The sequence below is a fragment of the Bufo gargarizans genome, chromosome 8 (genome assembly GCF_014858855.1).
Source record: "Bufo gargarizans isolate SCDJY-AF-19 chromosome 8, ASM1485885v1, whole genome shotgun sequence".
Classification (NCBI taxonomy): domain Eukaryota; kingdom Metazoa; phylum Chordata; class Amphibia; order Anura; family Bufonidae; genus Bufo; species Bufo gargarizans.
This window is the reverse complement of record NC_058087.1, coordinates 177,301,436-177,319,282: the sequence shown is the minus strand read 5'-3', so window position 1 is coordinate 177,319,282 and position 17,847 is coordinate 177,301,436. Positions and strand designations below refer to the sequence as shown.

Sequence of the window (17,847 nt, the reverse complement as noted above, 5' to 3'; positions counted from 1 at the left end):
AGTGAAACTCCCCTCCAGGGCACTTGCAGGTGCAGAATCTGGCAGAATAAAAGCTCATATTCACTCAACTCCTCATAATAAAAGCCACAAAAGGTACATTTTTTTGTCAGCTCTCACTCACCCCTACCTAGTGCTGTCACTCACTTTAGCATGGCCAAAACTGCTGACAGATTCCCTTCACAGGGTGAACCTACAGCTACTCACAGATTTATATTTCCAGGTAAATTATGGGAAAATAACAAAAAATACATAAATGCTGCCAAACCCTACGTTCGGGGCAGCCCGGCTGTCTAGAGATGTAAGGCTGTGTTCACATCTTTGTGAGACATGATCCGGAAGCCTGATCCGGCATAAATACCGTCTGTCAGTCAAACAAAAGCTGCTATAGGCAGGGTTAATCTGATCAAGATGGTTATGATGCCCCAATTATTGTATATACTACACAATGCCCCGACGTGGTACCACTTGATAGATTTCGGAAAATCAATTCTATATTTATGGACCTGATATGGAAAAAAGGCCCATCTAGAATTAAATTAGAGACCTTACAGTATTCGAAAGAGGCAGGGGGTCTGGCGGTGCCTAATCCATGGTTATATTACTTGGCAGCACAAAGTCAGCACTTTAGGGGATGGATAGATAGTGACATGACGGACATGACAGGACAAATATTGAGGCATGCATTGGGGGGTAAAGAGCTACTGTGGATTTTGGAAGGGGCAGGAATACCCTTTGTAGATACTCGGTCACATTTGGCGAGTTTGATTGGAAGGTTTGGGAAAAGGTCAAGCAGTTGAGGGGTGCAGTTGGAACTACGGTTCTTACACCTTTATGGAATAATCGCAATGTACCTGAATTCTTACATCTCAGAGGATTTACCAAACAATGGCGGGATAGGGGTGTGATCAAATTTGGGGATATAATGGAGAAAGAGGGACTAAAAACGTTTGATAAATTACAGGAGGAGTACGGTATACCCAAACATTGCTTTTACCAGTTTTTACAGATAAGGCACGCATTTACCGAGATGTGTAGGAATGACAATACCATGATACATAAAGACGCAGCTTTATGTTTAATAGTGGAGAAAGGGGATAAAAAAAAAGGGATTATTTCATTGATATACCAAATGTTACTGAATACATATCTGGAAGCGTTTCCTCTTTCTAGAATGAAGGGGTGGGAAAAAGATATAGGGGAGATATCTCAGGAGCAGTGGGAGGATATATTGGAAGCCATACCGACAATATCATTGAGTGAAGGTGGGAAGTTTTCTCAACTTTTCATTATTCACAGAGTCTATAAAACACCAGTCTTTTTACACCGCATTGGCATCAGAGCGGATGCAAAGTGTCCACGAAGTCAGGCAGAATCGGCGGATCTACTGCATATGCTGTGGCAATGTTCACGACTGGATGGCTTCTGGTCGGACGTGTTGGCAATGATTCAAGATATCTTCTCGCTGCGGATACCTAGGGAACCAAAAGTGTGTGTCTTGGGATATGTGGCAGATATTGGGAAAGAGGGGACAGACAGAATTGTAGCGAGTAGACTATTGTATGTGGCAAGGAAGTTGATCGCCCTACACTGGATTCAGTCAAGCCCTCCAGTTATTGAGGAATTTAGAAGGAAAGTAAACACGATGTTAGCGTATGAGAAAATGGTATTTAAGAAGAGAGGATGTCCGCAAAAATTTGAAAAATTGTGGGGTCGTTGGAGGTCTAGAACTGAATAGGTGAAGTCCAGTGAGTGCTGAAGTGGGAGTTGGGGGGGTGGGAAGGGTATGTTGCGGTTACACTGTCATTGTATGGTTGCCTGCTGTATCATAATCATCAGTGGTATTGATTTTGTATGTCAAAATATGGGACATGATACGCTTATATTTATAACAATGTTACATTGTTGTATTTTATTACAATAAAAATGATCTGATTTAAAAAAAAAAAAAGCCGCTGCATGGAGAGCGGGTGGATAACCGTCAATAAGGACCCAGCGGTGATCCGTTGAATCTGGCAAAAACAGATCTGGTGAACCTCTGAACCCCATAGCTATATCCCTGCCACTGCCTGCCAACAGAAATGGAGATCGGGCATGCTGGATTTCGGCATAATCTATTCTGTGCTCCCCCCGGGATAAGCACTACCCGGGGCATTGTGCAGCTGCTTATCCTCCTCTCCCTGTGGCAGTACACATGCATGCTCAGCCTGCCAGGGATGGCTGTCGAGCAGCAGAGAAACAGCTTTTCCACCCTATGAGTGGGGCCTTCTTATTTGTATAAGAAGGGAGATAAGCAGCTATGAGAAAGATTTGGTGCCGCTTTTCTCCAAGATGAACAATATCACTGAGTAAGAAAATAACACATTGATAGATCTTAGGGCTCGTTCAGACAGCCGTAAGCGTTTTGCAGTCCACAAATTGTGGATCCGCAAAACACAAACACCGGCAACATGCATTCCGCATGGACGGCTCTATGATAGAAACAGCTATCTTTTGCAGCCTCATTGTAGTGAACGGGTCCGCAAAATTGCGAATATGATGCAGACTCATTCATACGGTCGTCTGAATGAACCCTTATAGGATGAGGATCTTTTGGGTTGAAAATTTTGGGATCCTGCCATGATCACTGCCCATGGTAAACGCACCTATGAGCGCCCCCGGGTGGACGCGTCTACACTCCAGCGTATGTTAAATAAATATTTGACCATGCTAATCTGTCTAACATATTAATACAAACATACAATGACATATAACGAGTGGTTAAAACCGCCATACGATGTCACCCTCACTATTTATAGCCACCACCTCGGCTCCATCCGAACTTCCCACGGCCCCAAATCCTCTAATCCCACACACTTCCTGCAGGCAGAGGGGGAGCGACGCATGAGAGACACGGACTACCAGAGATGCACTTCCACACAGAAATCATGGAAACGCCGCCAGATTCCTATTGTCACGGTGAGAAGTCCCAGAGACAATAGGGACAATGCGCGGTATAGGCGTATTTGGATAGGTGCGTCTATGTGCAACATCTGGTCTCCGAATATATACGCTCATCTCCCGGAAACTTGCCCCAAAAGAATCCTTTAATACATAGAGAGTAATCAGGGGAGTATTTGATCAGCCCATGCTTAGTACATACACCCCGGTCCATTACTCAAACATTCTGCTCCGGTTAATGTGTTGTCATGACGACAGAGAACTAACATGGCTGACACCCCGTAGAGACAGGGCCAGGCAAACATCCAACTCTTAGGAATGGCTAACCGGGGGCACAGCTGTGACTGTCACTGAGCCCCCCCTACGACAAATACCTCCCCTGATACAACTAAAAATGTGTAAGAAAGGGTGAGCGCTGCTCCGGAGGGGATTAGACTGTCCGGAAGATGCTCATATTGCGCAGCTTTAGCCCTCGATAAAGTTGTTTTATCGTAACAGCGCCGAACAAACGGTATGCTGGGCCTCATATACCGAAACTGCAAAAAGCTTAGCTCTGACTGGTTGCTATGGACAACAAGGACAGGCTTAAAGGGGTTGCGCCAAGTTTAGAAGTTATCCCCTATCCTAGGGTTAGAGGATCACTAACAGATCACTGGGGGTCCGACCCCACCTATCCCAAGAATGGGGGTCCCTTTTTCCTGATCTGATGGAGCGGCAGGTCAGACATGCGCCCTGCCGCTCCATTCGCTCTCTATGGCACTCACCTCTTGCCTATCTCCAGGAGTCACATAGAAAATGAATGGAATGGCAGTGGCATGTCTGACCTTCCGTCAGATCGACGGAACTGGACTCCCATTCCTGGGATCGGTGGCAGTCCTGTGGTCAGAACCCTAGCAATCCGTTAGTTATCCCCTATCTTCTAAATTTGGTACCCCCCTTTAAGGGTCCTTTTACATGGCGGTTAAGATCGGCCACTATAAAGGTGGAGGCTATGCTATGGCGTTTCCGTAACTCCCACGAGTTAGTGTTCCATGGACGCGTACTGTACGTGTTCTCCACAGACAGCACACTTACCCACATCAGTGTTTTAGCACGGACGGTCCACGGTTTTAGCACAGAAGCATGGCCTATTTTGTCCTTGTAACGGATCCATTATAGTCTATGGTTCCGTGAAAAACACGGATGCAGCACAGATTATTAGGAGGAGATGTTCTGAAAAAAAAAAAATTCAGCTCTGCAGTGTCTGTGGAACACGCATGACACACGGAACGCGAAAAAAACGGACATACGGGCCTAACACAGAAATCTTCAGGAATGAATCACTGATCATCTTATCACGGATTTCATCACGCACATGCTTGAGGCCTTACTTGCATGGGAGTTAAAGGGATTTTTCATGATTTAAATATTGAGGACTCAGGCCCCATCGACACGACTGTATATATTTTTTTTTAATTGTTTGCAGATCGAATGCAGACCCACTCATTTCTATAATTGGAATTGAGCTGCAATACCAAGCATGGCCACTATACAACAGACGGCGCTGTGTTTGGTATAAACCAGGGATGCCCAACCTGCGTCCCTCCAGCTGTTGCGAAACAACAACTCTCAGCATGCCTGGACAGCCTACAGCAGGGCATGGTGGGAGTTGTAGTTTTGCAACAGCTGGAGGGCCGCAGGTTGAGCCTCCCTGGTATAAACCATACTTGCCAACTTTCCTGGGGCGTCCAGGAGAGTCTCAAAAAAGGGGATACATCCCGAATTAATTGGCAACTCTCCTGCATAGATGGCTGCATTCTCCTCGAAAACAGCCCTCAATGAGCTCTAATTGCATGGGGTGGAGTCATGTGGACCCCGGAGCCCATGCATGTTCTGAGGGGGTGTGCCACATCATAAAAAGGGTGGGGCTACACAGGAAAAGGGTGGAGTCTTGAAAAGGGGGCGTTTCAATATATAGAATAAAAGTTCCAAAAGCTTGCTGCTGATCAAAGGGGGTACTGAGATGAGATGTAGGGGGCAAGACTTGGGTGTCATAGGCAACAGAGACAGTTTTATTTAATTTTTTTAACTTTTACTAAATCTGCCCCAAATAATACAAAAAGCCCCCCCTCCCCTTTAAATGCAAATGAGCACAACCCCCTCCCCTTTGTACACAGTCCCACAAAACTTAGGACTGTTGGCAAGTATGAAAGTGCTGATATTTCCCTAATGTAATGTTAATAGAATTCACGCAGAAGATTATTGTCTCTTCAGCGCCCCCTTCAGGTGGTCAATGCAATAATTACATTTGCTCCAAGCTGGAGTTTTCTTTAAATGAAAAAAATGCTAATTAAGAACGGTTGATGTCCTAAAAGCAGCAAATCCAGGATTTTCACTTTTTTGGCATCTACAAGACTTCTTTCATGACGTCCCGTCACATGACTGCAATGATTGAAATGGTAGTATCCTGGGAGTTGTAGTGCCACTGTGTATTGACCGTAGGAGGTTGGAATGGTTGCAAGTTGCAACCCAACTGCTTCCAGGATTCGGGTCTGGATTGCATTGACTTGTGTGGGACGGTCACTGAATATTTTGATTTCTCATGTTAACAATTGTGAAACTGATCAGCATCTTCCAGGAAAACTGCAAAATGATGAATCACTCAGAGCAATAAAACCGGGGGAGCAGACACAGAATATACAAGCCTGCGCCCAGAACCGACTCTGATACCCCCACCTAGCTGGAGGTCATGGAAGTGATTATATACCAAATATTAGGAGGAGGAGGAGGAGGAGGAGGAGGAGGAGAGGTCCGTGTCCTGATGTCTGTGTATTAGGAGGAGGAGGAGAGGTCCGTGTCCTGATGTCTGTGTATTAGGAGGAGGAGAGGTCCGCGTCCTGATGTCTGTGTATTAGGAGGAGGAGGAGGAGGAGGAGGAGAGGTCCGTGCCCTGATGTCTGTGTATTAGGAGGAGGAGAGGTCCGTGCCCTGATGTCTGTGTATTAGGAGGAGGAGGAGAGGTCCGTGTCCTGATGTCTGTGTATTAGGAGGAGGAGAGGTCCGTGCCCTGATGTCTGTGTATTAGGAGGAGGAGGAGAGGTCCGTGCCCTGATGTCTGTGTATTAGGAGGAGGAGGAGGAGGAGAGGTCCGTGCCCTGATGTCTGTGTATTAGGAGGAGGAGGAGAGGTCCGTGCCCTGATGTCTGTGTATTAGGAGGAGGAGGAGGAGAGGTCCGTGTCCTGATGTCTGTGTATTAGGAGGAGGAGAGGTCCGTGTCCTGATGTCTGTGTATTAGGAGGGGGAGAGGTCCGTGTCCTGATGTCTGTGTATTAGGAGGAGGAGAGGTCCGCGTCCTGATGTCTGTGTATTAGGAGGAGGAGAGGTCCGTGTCCTGATGTCTGTGTATTAGGAGGAGGAGAGGTCCGCGTCCTGATGTCTGTGTATTAGGAGGAGGAGAGGTCCGTGTCCTGATGTCTGTGTATTAGGAGGAGAGGTCCGTGTCCTGATGTCTGTGTATTAGGAGGAGGAGGAGAGGTCCGTGCCCTGATGTCTGTGTATTAGGAGGAGGAGGAGGAGGAGGAGGAGGAGGAGGAGGAGGAGGAGGAGGAGGAGGAGGAGGAGGAGGAGGAGGAGGAGGAGGAGAGGTCCGTGTCCTGATGTCTGTGTATTAGGAGGAGGAGAGGTCCGCGTCCTGATGTCTGTGTATTAGGAGGGGGAGAGGTCCGCGTCCTGATGTCTGTGTATTAGGAGGGGAGAGGTCCGCGTCCTGATGTCTGTGTATTAGGAGGAGGAGGAGGAGAGGTCCGTGTCCTGATGTCTGTGTATTAGGAGGAGGAGAGGTCCGTGTCCTGATGTCTGTGTATTAGGAGGAGGAGAGGTCCGCGTCCTGATGTCTGTGTATTAGGAGGAGGAGAGGTCCGTGTCCTGATGTCTGTGTATTAGGAGGAGAGGTCCGTGTCCTGATGTCTGTGTATTAGGAGGAGGAGAGGTCCGTGTCCTGATGTATGTGTATTAGGAGGAGGAGAGGTCCGTGTCCTGATGTCTGTGTATTAGGAGGAGGAGAGGTCCGCGTCCTGATGTCTGTGTATTAGGAGGAGGAGAGGTCCGCGTCCTGATGTCTGTGTATTAGGAGGAGGAGAGGTCCGCGTCCTGATGTCTGTGTATTAGGAGGAGGAGAGGTCCGCGTCCTGATGTCTGTGTATTAGGAGGAGGAGAGGTCCGCGTCCTGATGTCTGTGTATTAGGAGGAGGAGAGGTCCGCGTCCTGATGTCTGTGTATTAGGAGGAGGAGAGGTCCGTGTCCTGATGTCTGTGTATTAGGAGGAGGAGAGGTCCGTGTCCTGATGTCTGTGTATTAGGAGGAGGAGAGGTCTGTGTCCTGATGTCTGTGTATTAGGAGGAGGAGAGGTCCGTGTCCTGATGTCTGTGTATTAGGAGGAGGAGAGGTCCGCGTCCTGATGTCTGTGTATTAGGAGGAGGAGGAGGAGGAGGAGAGGTCCGAGTCCTGATGTCTGTGTATTAGGAGGAGGAGGAGGAGGAGAGGTCCGAGTCCTGATGTCTGTGTATTAGGAGGAGGAGGAGAGGTCCGAGTCCTGATGTCTGTGTATTAGGAGGAGAGGTCCGAGTCCTGATGTCTGTGTATTAGGAGGAGGAGGAGGAGGAGGAGGAGGAGAGGTCCGAGTCCTGATGTCTGTGTATTAGGAGGAGGAGGAGGAGAGGTCCGAGTCCTGATGTCTGTGTATTAGGAGGAGAGGTCCGTGTCCTGATGTCTGTGTATTAGGAGGAGAGGTCCGTGTCCTGATGTCTGTGTATTAGGAGGAGGAGGAGGAGAGGTCCGAGTCCTGATGTCTGTGTATTAGGAGGAGGAGGAGGAGGAGAGGTCCGAGTCCTGATGTCTGTGTATTAGGAGGAGAGGTCCGTGTCCTGATGTCTGTGTATTAGGTGATGACACAGTGTCTGTGGGGTAGGATGAAGGCTATAGCCTGTATATTAGGTGCACACAGCAGGTCTTTGTTCAGCTGCCTTTCTATAAGGGGGGCACACAAGCTCCTGTGAGTGTGGGGGGGGGGGTTGATGGTTTTCTCATGAGAAGCCTGGTTTTAATACTTAATAGAGAACATGTGCTGAAGCGTTTTTTGCGCCAGCAAAAGAATATACTGAAATTAAACCCGTTCTTCAAAGCCAGATCTGCAGAGCATTCCTGCGCTTATGGATAGAACACGCCGATCGTGGCATTAACCCCTCATTGGCGGTCACAGAGCAGAACTATAATCCTCAACATGTGGAAAAAAAAAAGGCTTCATAAAAGCAAATAAACAACAGATCCCCCATTGCCCCCTACACCTTGGTAATAAACTGCAAGATCTGCAAATCCGCCCCCCTCCCCCCCATCCTCCTCCTCCGGCTCTACGCCTTGTGCAATTTACCCCGACCTGCAGACCATTCCATCAAGAAAGAGGAAATTGAGTGTATTTGGACAGAGAGGGAGAGGAGGTTAGCAGGAATTTTATGATGCTGAAGGAAAGAATTTCTCTCCTCCTCCCTCTCGGCCGCCCCGAGTGATGAGGGATGCTAGGACGCCCTGCAACATCTGGAAGCAGTTTCTGCGGCCAATTCACCCACACACTCTGGGATGAGGCTGCCCATTTTATCCTCTCACATGTGGCACTTAAAACTATGCCAAGGAATTCATTGACCATGAGGTGCCCGGAACTTTTTGGTCCATGAGATCCCTTGCAGTAGGCAGGCGATATAGTCTACAAGAGACCAAAGCGCGCATCCAGTGACGGGGGAACTACATGTACCAGCATGTAAGAAAAACTGGCAAGTGCACTATAGGGCGGCTCAGTGCTTGCAGCGCCGATACGATGGGTATGAATCCATCTGCATGTTCTCCTTATTGTTCCCCGCAGCATTTCCCAAAACATTGGGAGGAGATCGATGCAAATGCAATGCGGCTCCGTGACCGCAGAGGAGCCACGGGCTACGCAAGTCCTAAGGTAATGCCGCCCTCAGTAGGATTGGGGGTAGGACCACACAGTGCCGTCGTGAGCCATTCAGGGCACGCCCGAGAACCGCGCAGCCAATTAAGCCACAGCTGCCTGTTCTTTAACGAATGAAGACCGCTCTGTGTAGCCAGTCTTCATTGTTAATGACCGCCCGGTATTGAAGGCGCCGTGTGGTCGCATCCTAAGGCCTCTTTCACACGAGCGAGTTTTCCGTCCAGATGCGATGCGTGTAGCGAACGCATAGCATCCGGACCGAATCCCGACCCATTCATTTCAATTTTCACACATCATCTTTGAGTTCAGCAAGAAAAGCGGCATGCTCTATATCGGGCGTTTTCCAAGCAACCCCATCTCCATAAAAGAGAATGGGGCTTGCGTGAAAAACGGAAGGCATCCGGACGCAATACATTTTTCGCTGATGGTTGTTAGAAGATGTAGATTGTTATTCTTCTGGGGGTTTATTTTTTTTTTTACGTGCATGAAAAACGCACGCAATCCGGATGGAACAACACACACAATGAACTTGCTTGCAAAACCATTCGTTTTTCTCTGAACAGATCCTGACACAATCCATATCGCTCGTGTGAAAGAGCCCTAAAGGAGAATTGAACGAAAAATCCTCTTCCGTCACGTCGTATATTGGACTTTTATGACCGGACTGTATAGTAAATCATGACCTAAATTATTATGGTGCTGGAAAACTGCACAGACTTGTAGGGAAACTAAGAGAAAAGAAGAAGCTGTGCAGTATATATATATATATATATATATATATATATATATATATAGCGCCCTCTGGAGGTTGTAAATAGATGTGACCAGCAGAATATAACTGGGATATAGGGTTGGAAATTTGTCATTAAAAGTAATGTCCGGGTGTTTAAAGCTACATGCACACGACAGTATGTGTTTTGTGGTCCGCAAAAAAAAGGATGACATCCATACGCCATCAGTTTTTTTGGGGACAGATCCATTGTAACAATGCCTAAAACAGACAAGAATAGGACATGTTCTATTTTTTTTTGCGGGGCTACGGAACATACATACAGATGCGGATAGCACACAGTGTGCTGTCCGCATTTTTTGCGGACCCATTGAAATGAATGGGTCTGCATCCTATCCGCAAAAAAAAAAAAAGGAACGGACACGGAAACAAAATACGTTTGTGTGCATAAGGACTAATACTAATGACTTATCATCAAGACAGGTCATCAATATCAGATCAGAGGGGGTCCGACTCCCAGTACCACTGCTGATCATCTGTTTGAAGAGACTGTGGCGCTCTGGTCACGCGGCCTAGGAGCAGCTCAGTCCCATTCAAGTAAATGGGGCAGAGCTGCAATACCAAGCACAGCCAAAATCCAACAGACGGCGCTGTGCTTGGTGATCTGTGGGAAGGTCATGGTACTCACCTGGCACTCGTGTGTTGGACCCCACTCCCGAGGATTAGTCATCAATATTTAGCACCCCAACAACCCCCTTAAATAGCATGAAATGGTCATTAAATTCTAAACATTTAGTCAATTTGGGGCACATTCTGTAGTGTTTTAAAGGGGTCCTCTACCAACCATCAGAACAGTGGTAAACACAGTCACCTCCTATCATCCCAACGAAACTGGGGAGCTGGGGGTAAGATCTAGGTGGTCTCTTCTCCCTCTTGGATGCGGTCCGACCTCAGTTCTGCTACCTATTATTGCCTTCTAAAAAGTGTCAGCTCGTACAGTAGGGTCCAGGGGAACCCCACACACTTTGAGGGTCATTTACAAAGATCGTCTTTTTAGGCCGCGCTTTATTTCCCCCTCTGCATGGGCGTTAAAAAGTCGCAAAAAGGGGTAAATATACTAGTAAATGACCCCCGTTGAGTGCACACACATAAGTGAGTGCACTTCCCAATACCAACATACATGTTTATGGAAAGACCATGTAGTCGTCAAATGTCACTTTGCCTAAAACCTAAGAAAAGGCAACTTACGGGTCCTGTATGGTACAGAATACGGCTTATAGAACGCTCTGCACAGCATTGCTTCCCCTTCATGAAGCCCAATTATCAGATCGCTCCACATAAAGTCAGCATAAGGGCTCATGAATGGGTCTGCAATCTGGAAGATATGATGCGGAACGGACGCACTGATCGGAAGCCCAAGGAGTGCTTCCGTGGGTTTTCTGTCCGTGCCTCCGCACCGCAAAAAAAGTATTGCATGCACCACGGACCATTGGATGCAGATTGCGGACCCTATACAAGTGAATGGGCCGCGTCCGCAGTCAGCGGGCACATGAATGGTGCCCGTGCATTGTGCGCATAGGCCCTAAGCCTAACCATGGCTGTTCCTATCCACCAACCAAATCTGAGATGCTGCAAACTATCAGGTTGGTCTACGCACGTTTGCTTGAGAACTTACCACACGTTCTCTGCTTTTCATTATCGCATTAGACGTCAATGTTTTTGTGACCGATATTTATGAGCACTGCTTTTAATTATCATGTTAGAAGAAGGTTTTTGCACTTCAATGCCTAGGAATCCGTCCTTGAAACTTTGGCCCATTTTCCATGCAGTAATGGATCATTAACCAGAAGAAAAAAATCCTCAGAATTCCTGCATACAGTCATTAATACAAAACACAACTTGTCCCCAAATTACACTTGTCGTCATGGTATACTAGAGGGGCTAATCTGTCTGCTTCTATGCAGATTTACAGAAGCACCGAGGGCTGAGGAGTGGATTGAAACTGTTTATTATCTCTGTACTGTGACATCACTGTGTTTATTATCTCTGTACTGTGACATCACTGTGTTTATTATCCCTGTACTGTGACATCACTGTGTGTATTATCCCTGTACTGTGACATCACTGTGTGTATTATCCCTGTACTGTGACATCACAGTGTGTATTATCCCTGTACTGTGACATCACAGTGTGTATTATCCCTGTACTGTGACATCACAGTGTGTATTATCCCTGTACTGTGACATCACTGTGTTTATTATCTCTGCACTGTGACATCACTGTGTGTATTATCCCTTTACTGTGACATCACTGTTTTATTATCCCTGTACTGTGACATCACTGGGTTTATTATCCCTGTACTGTGACATCACTGGGTTTATTATCCCTGTACTGTGACATCACTGTGTTTATTATCTCTGTACAGTGACATCACTGTGTTTATTATCTCTGTACAGTGACATCACTGTGTTTATTATCCCAGTACTGTGACATCACTGTTTTATTATCCCTGTACTGTGACATCACTGGGTTTATTATCCCTGTACTGTGACATCACTGTGTTTATTATCTCTGTACTGTGACATCACTGTGTTTATTATCTCTGTACTGTGACATCACTGTGTTTATTATCCCTGTACTGTGACATCACTGTGTTTATTATCTCTGTACAGTGACATCACTGTGTTTATTATCTCTGTACAGTGACATCACTGTGTTTATTATCCCAGTACTGTGACATCACTGTTTTATTATCCCTGTACTGTGACATCACTGGGTTTATTATCCCTGTACTGTGACATCACTGTGTTTATTATCTCTGTACTGTGACATCACTGTGTTTATTATCTCTGTACTGTGACATCACTGTGTTTATTATCCCTGTACTGTGACATCACTGGGTTTATGATCTCTGTACTGTGACATCACACTGTTTATTATCTCTGTACTATGACATCACACTGTTTATTATCTCTGTACTATGACATCACACTGTTTATTATCGCTGTACTGTGACATCACACGGTTTATTATCCCTGTACTGTGACATCACTGTGTTTATGATCTCTGTACTGTGACATCACTGTGTTTATTATCCCTGTACTGTGACATCGCTGTGTTTATTATCCCTGTACTGTGACACCACTGTGTCTATAATCCCTGTACTGTGACATCGCTGTGTGCATTATTCCTGTACTGTGACATCACTGCATTACTTCTGCAATGGGATAGCCATATGCCTTTTATCTTCTAAACTCCTTTTCTGCCCATTTCGGTCCTAGTAGAGTCTGGACCTCCAGTGGGGCCTGATATTTACTTGTAAGGCTACTTTCACACTTGCGTTCGGGGCTCCGCTTGTGAGTTCCGTTTGAAGGCTCTCACAAGCGGCCCCGAACGGATCCGTACTGCCCTAATGCATTCTGAGTGGATGCGGATCCGCTCAGAATGCATCAGTCTGGCACCGTTTGTCCTCCACTCAGCAGGCGGACACCCGAACGCTGCTTGCAGCGTTCGGGTGTCTGTCTGGCCGTGCGGAGGCAAACGGATCCGTCCAGACTTACAATGTAAGTCAATGGGGACGGATCAGTTTGAAGTTGACACAATATGGCTCAATTTTCAAACGGATACGTCCCCCATTGACTTTCAATTTTTTTTGTTCTTGATAATGCAAACCGATCCGTTCTGAACGGATCTAAGCGTTCGCATTATAGGTGCGGATCCGTCTGTGCAGATACCAGACGGATCCGCACCTAAACGCAGGTGTGAAAGTAGCCTTACTCTCATCTCATAGATGGCACAAGATGAGACTGCAGGCATGGGATCACAGAGACAGTAGAGTAACCCTACAGATGTGTAGTAACAATAATGCTCACAATAACGATGTACACAGGGGGATCAGATATCAAAGCAGGAGAATGAAATGGCACTGATTTCCAGAAAGCTCTTACATGAATGGCCCTTATCTCCTGTTGTGACATGCTGGCTGAATGTTATCTATGGGGGCCATTTGTTTATGGGATGTACTAACCTGTAATCACTTGCTGACAGATTCCAGAGGCACTTAATGTAGTGACATGCCATGCCGTAAACCCTAAATGCAGATATCCAGGAGCATTATCACATTGCCCCCACCCTCCCCCATCAGCTCCATCAAAATGTAAAGCAAATACCTGACAGGCTCCTGTGCTTTTCCGGACATCAAAAATTCTCAGCCTCTTGTCCTGCAAGTATCAGATGAGCAATTTTAATGATAAAATATTAAAAAAAAAAAATCCATGTATACGTCAGCAATGATGTTGATGAAATTGTTGTTTAGTCCATGCTGGCGAAAATTGACCGCCATGATCATGTGGTGCAAAATGACAGCAACTGCAGGTTATGTATACTACATTACAGGTTTGGGGTTTTCTTTGCACCTTTTAAGTTCACACTGGCGAGATTTCCGCGCGGGTGCAATGCGGTAGGTGAACGTATTGCACCCGCACTGAATCCGGCACCATTCATTTCAATGGGGCTGTATACATGAGCGTTTTTTTTCACGCATCACCTCTGCAATGCTTTAAAATCGCAGCATGCTCTTTATTCTGCGTTTGTAACGCAGGACAGGCCCCATAGAAATGAATGGGGCTGCGTGAAAAACGCATTGCATCCGCAAGCAAGTGTGGGTGCGATGCGTTTTTCACTGATGGTTGCTAGGAGATGTTGTTTGTAAACCTTCAGTTTTTTATCACGCGCGTGAAAAACGCATCAAAACGCATTGCACCCGCACAGAAAAAACTGAACAACTGAACGCAATTGCAGACAAAACTGACTGAACTTGCTTGCAAAATAGTGCGAGTTTCACTGAACGCATCCGGACCTAATCCGTCAAGCCCGTGTGAACCCAGCCTTAAGCATCAAAAGCTTCATTTATAAATCCTGGAAACCCCTTTGAATTGCATTTATTCCCTAAAAGTATACATTTTTGAAAGTTTTATTTAAAAATGAAACATCTGTCCAAAATATAAAGTAACCTAGACCTAGATGTACACTCACAATAGGCACAAGGATTTAATTTCGAAAGATTTCATAACATAAGTAATGTATTAGAAGAAATGTTAAACCAGGACAAGGAATCCAGTTCAGTATACCGAGAGCGCCACCTACAGGACATTACCTGAAGATAGACTAGAATTTAAAGGGGGTTTTCCAATTAACAAAACATCTCACCTATCCACCTAAATGATCGCTGGGGGCCCGACTGCTGGGAGTCCCCCGGGTGAACGGAGCAGTGGTCACGCATTGACGTCCCTTCAATGAGACTGCTGGAAATCGCTAAAGGCTAGTTGAGGGCCCTTTCACACTTGCGTTGTCCGGATCCGGCGTGTACTCCACTTGCCGGAATTACACGCCGGATCCGGAAAAACACAAGTGTACTGAAAGCATTTGAAGACGGATCCATCTTCAAAATTCGTTCAGTGTTACTGTGGCATCCAGGACGCTATTAAAGTCCTGGTTGCCATAGTAGGAGCGGGGAGCGGGGGAGCGGTATACTTACAGTCCGCGCGGCTCCCGGGGCGCCCCAGAGTGACGTCAGAGCGCCCCATGCGCATGGATGATGTGCCATCCATGCGCTTGGGGCGCCCTGACGTCACTCTGGAGCGCCCCGGGAGCCGCACGGACGGTAAGTATGCTGCTCCCCCGCTCCCCACTACACTTTACCATGGCTGCCAGGACTTTAGCATCCCGGTAGCCATGGTAACCACTCTAAAAAAGCTAAACGTCGGATCCGGCAATGCGCCGAAACGACGTTTAGCTTAAGGCCGGATCCGGATCAATGCCTTTCAATGGGCATTAATTCCGGATCCGGCCTTGCAGCAAGTGTTCAGGATTTTTGGCCGGAGCAAAAAGCGCAGCATGCTGCAGTATTTTCTCCGGCCAAAAAACGTTCCGGAACTGAAGACATCCTGATGCATCCTGAACGGATTTCTCTCCATTCAGAATGCATTAGGATAAAACTGATCAGGATTCTTCCGGCATAGAGCCCCGACGACAGAACTCTATGCCGGATCCGGACAACGCAAGTGTGAAAGGGCCCTAAAGCTATCCGGAAGGCGGTTCTGGAGTTCACCGCCAGACCCCATTGACTATAATGGGACCTGGCGGGAAATCGTCCAGTTTTCGGCATGAGCGCCAGGTTTCGGCCGGAAAAAAAACTGGGGCACGGACTGGTTTTTGTCCGGCTGAAACCTTGCGCCCATGCCGGAAACCGTATGTGTTCCAGTGCTGCCACACGATGAGACTGTAGGCATAGGATCACAAAGTGCACGCACTTGTTCTTGTAATTTCAGTTTTTTTTGCGGCCCCATTGAAATGAATGGTTTTTGAAAACTGCTTCCTTTCTTAGGCTACTTTCACACTAGCGTTTTGGTTTCCGTTTTGGAGATCCATTCAGGGCTCTCACACGCGGTCCAAAACGGATCAGTTTTGCCCTAATGCATTCTGAATGGAAAAGGATCCGCTCAGAATGCATCAGTTTGCCTCTGTTCTGTCTTCATTCCGCTCTGGAGGCGGACACCAAAACGCTGCCTGCAGCGTTTTTCTGTCCGCCATGTGGTGCGGAGAAAATGGATACATTGTGTGTCAGGACGGATCCGTTTTCTCTGACACAATAGAAAACGGATCCGTCCCCTGTTGACTTTCAATGGTGTTCATGACGGATCAGTCATGGCTATAGAAGACATAAATACAACCGGATCCGTTCATGATGAATGCAGGCGGTTGTATTATTGTAACGGAAGCGTTTTTTGCAGATCTATGACGAATCCGCCTAAAACGCTAATGTGAAAGTAGTCTTATCTGATGCTTTTATTGCACAGTGGCTTTATCCCACTGACAGAAAAAAAAAAACGCGACTGCTTCGGTAACCACATTGTATCTAAACGTGCGTTTTTTAACTGTTTTACTTTGCTATTCCACAAGAACTTACCTCAGAAACCAGAATCGCATATTGAAAAGTGCAATTAAAAAAATGCAGCCAAAGACCCATAGCTTTCCAAAAATTACAAAGTGCAGGCAATAGATACAGAGGTCTGTGATCTTGGAGCACCAGGGATTTGCAGAAATGATCAAGACTGCAGTGAGCTCCCTCTAGTGGTGGCTGCAGGAAGCCAGCTTCTATATTTACATCTATGCAGGGAAATCAGGGCTTTGTGTCAAAATATAAAGGTATGTTCCATTCACTTCTATGGGGCTGACGGAAATAGTTGAGCCACAGATCGGCTACTTTCGGTGGTCACTTTGCAGGCTCTGTTATAGAAAATGGAGTGGTCCCGAAGGTGGGACCTACAGCTATCAGACATTGGGGTCATACCCTAGCGATATGCTCCCAATGTATGAGATGGGCCAACCCATTTAATCCAGGCAGAGAATGAATGGAGAAGTGGCCTCGCATCCATTTCCGTTCACTTAGGGGTGTTACAGAACAAGCTGGGAAGCAGTGCCAGGCTGTTTCCATAACTCCCATTATAAGTGAATGGACAGAGTCGTGCACATGCAGGGCCACATGTTCATTTATTCTCTGCCTGGATGCAGGTTGGGAGACCCCCGTTCTCCACCTAGGTGTGGGTTCCAGTGGTGGAAACCAACATCTATCAGACATTTATAACATCTGATGGATATGCCATTGGTTGGGAGTACCCCTAGATGATTACCGGTAGGGCACTGTATTCCCCTGCTGCATCCAATCACTGGTCTCAGTGGTGCACTGAAGAAGCCATTGCGTGGCTGCAGAGAGTCACCTCTGCAGCCAGGAAATCAGAGCCCTGCCGGGAGAACCGGAGTGGTGGCACTGGATATGTCAGGTAAGTAATCATCTATTCCAGGGATGGCCAACCTGAGGCTCTTCAGCTGTTGCAAAACTACAACTCCCAGCATGCCCAGACGGACTACAGCTTTTAGCCTAAAGCAGGGCATGGTGGGAGCTGTAGTTTTACAACAGCTGGAGAGCCGCAGGTTGGCTATTCTATATTACAGACCGATCCCCTGAGTTGGCTAGTTTCCTCTTGAAACCGGACAACCCCTTTAAGGTGACCATACATAAGGTGTCTCCATGATAAGAAAACAATTGTTTCTGACCGAGATAAAGATGGATGAATTTGATCAGAAAACTCTTAGCGTTATGAGTGGAAGTAAATAATTCTGCATAATTTTGATAATGAT

At 46.8% G+C, this 17,847-nt stretch overlaps 1 protein-coding gene across 1 annotated transcript in view; it reads right to left on the bottom strand.

Moving 5' to 3' along the window:
• The window catches only part of LOC122945878 (coronin-7-like), a 121,026-nt gene that overhangs the window by 87,951 nt on the left and 15,228 nt on the right, over positions 1 to 17,847 (bottom strand). The window contains exon 7 of the mRNA XM_044305152.1: positions 13,818 to 13,868. Coding sequence (XP_044161087.1) covers positions 13,818 to 13,868 — 51 coding nt within the window. The remainder of the gene's footprint in view (positions 1 to 13,817; positions 13,869 to 17,847) is intronic.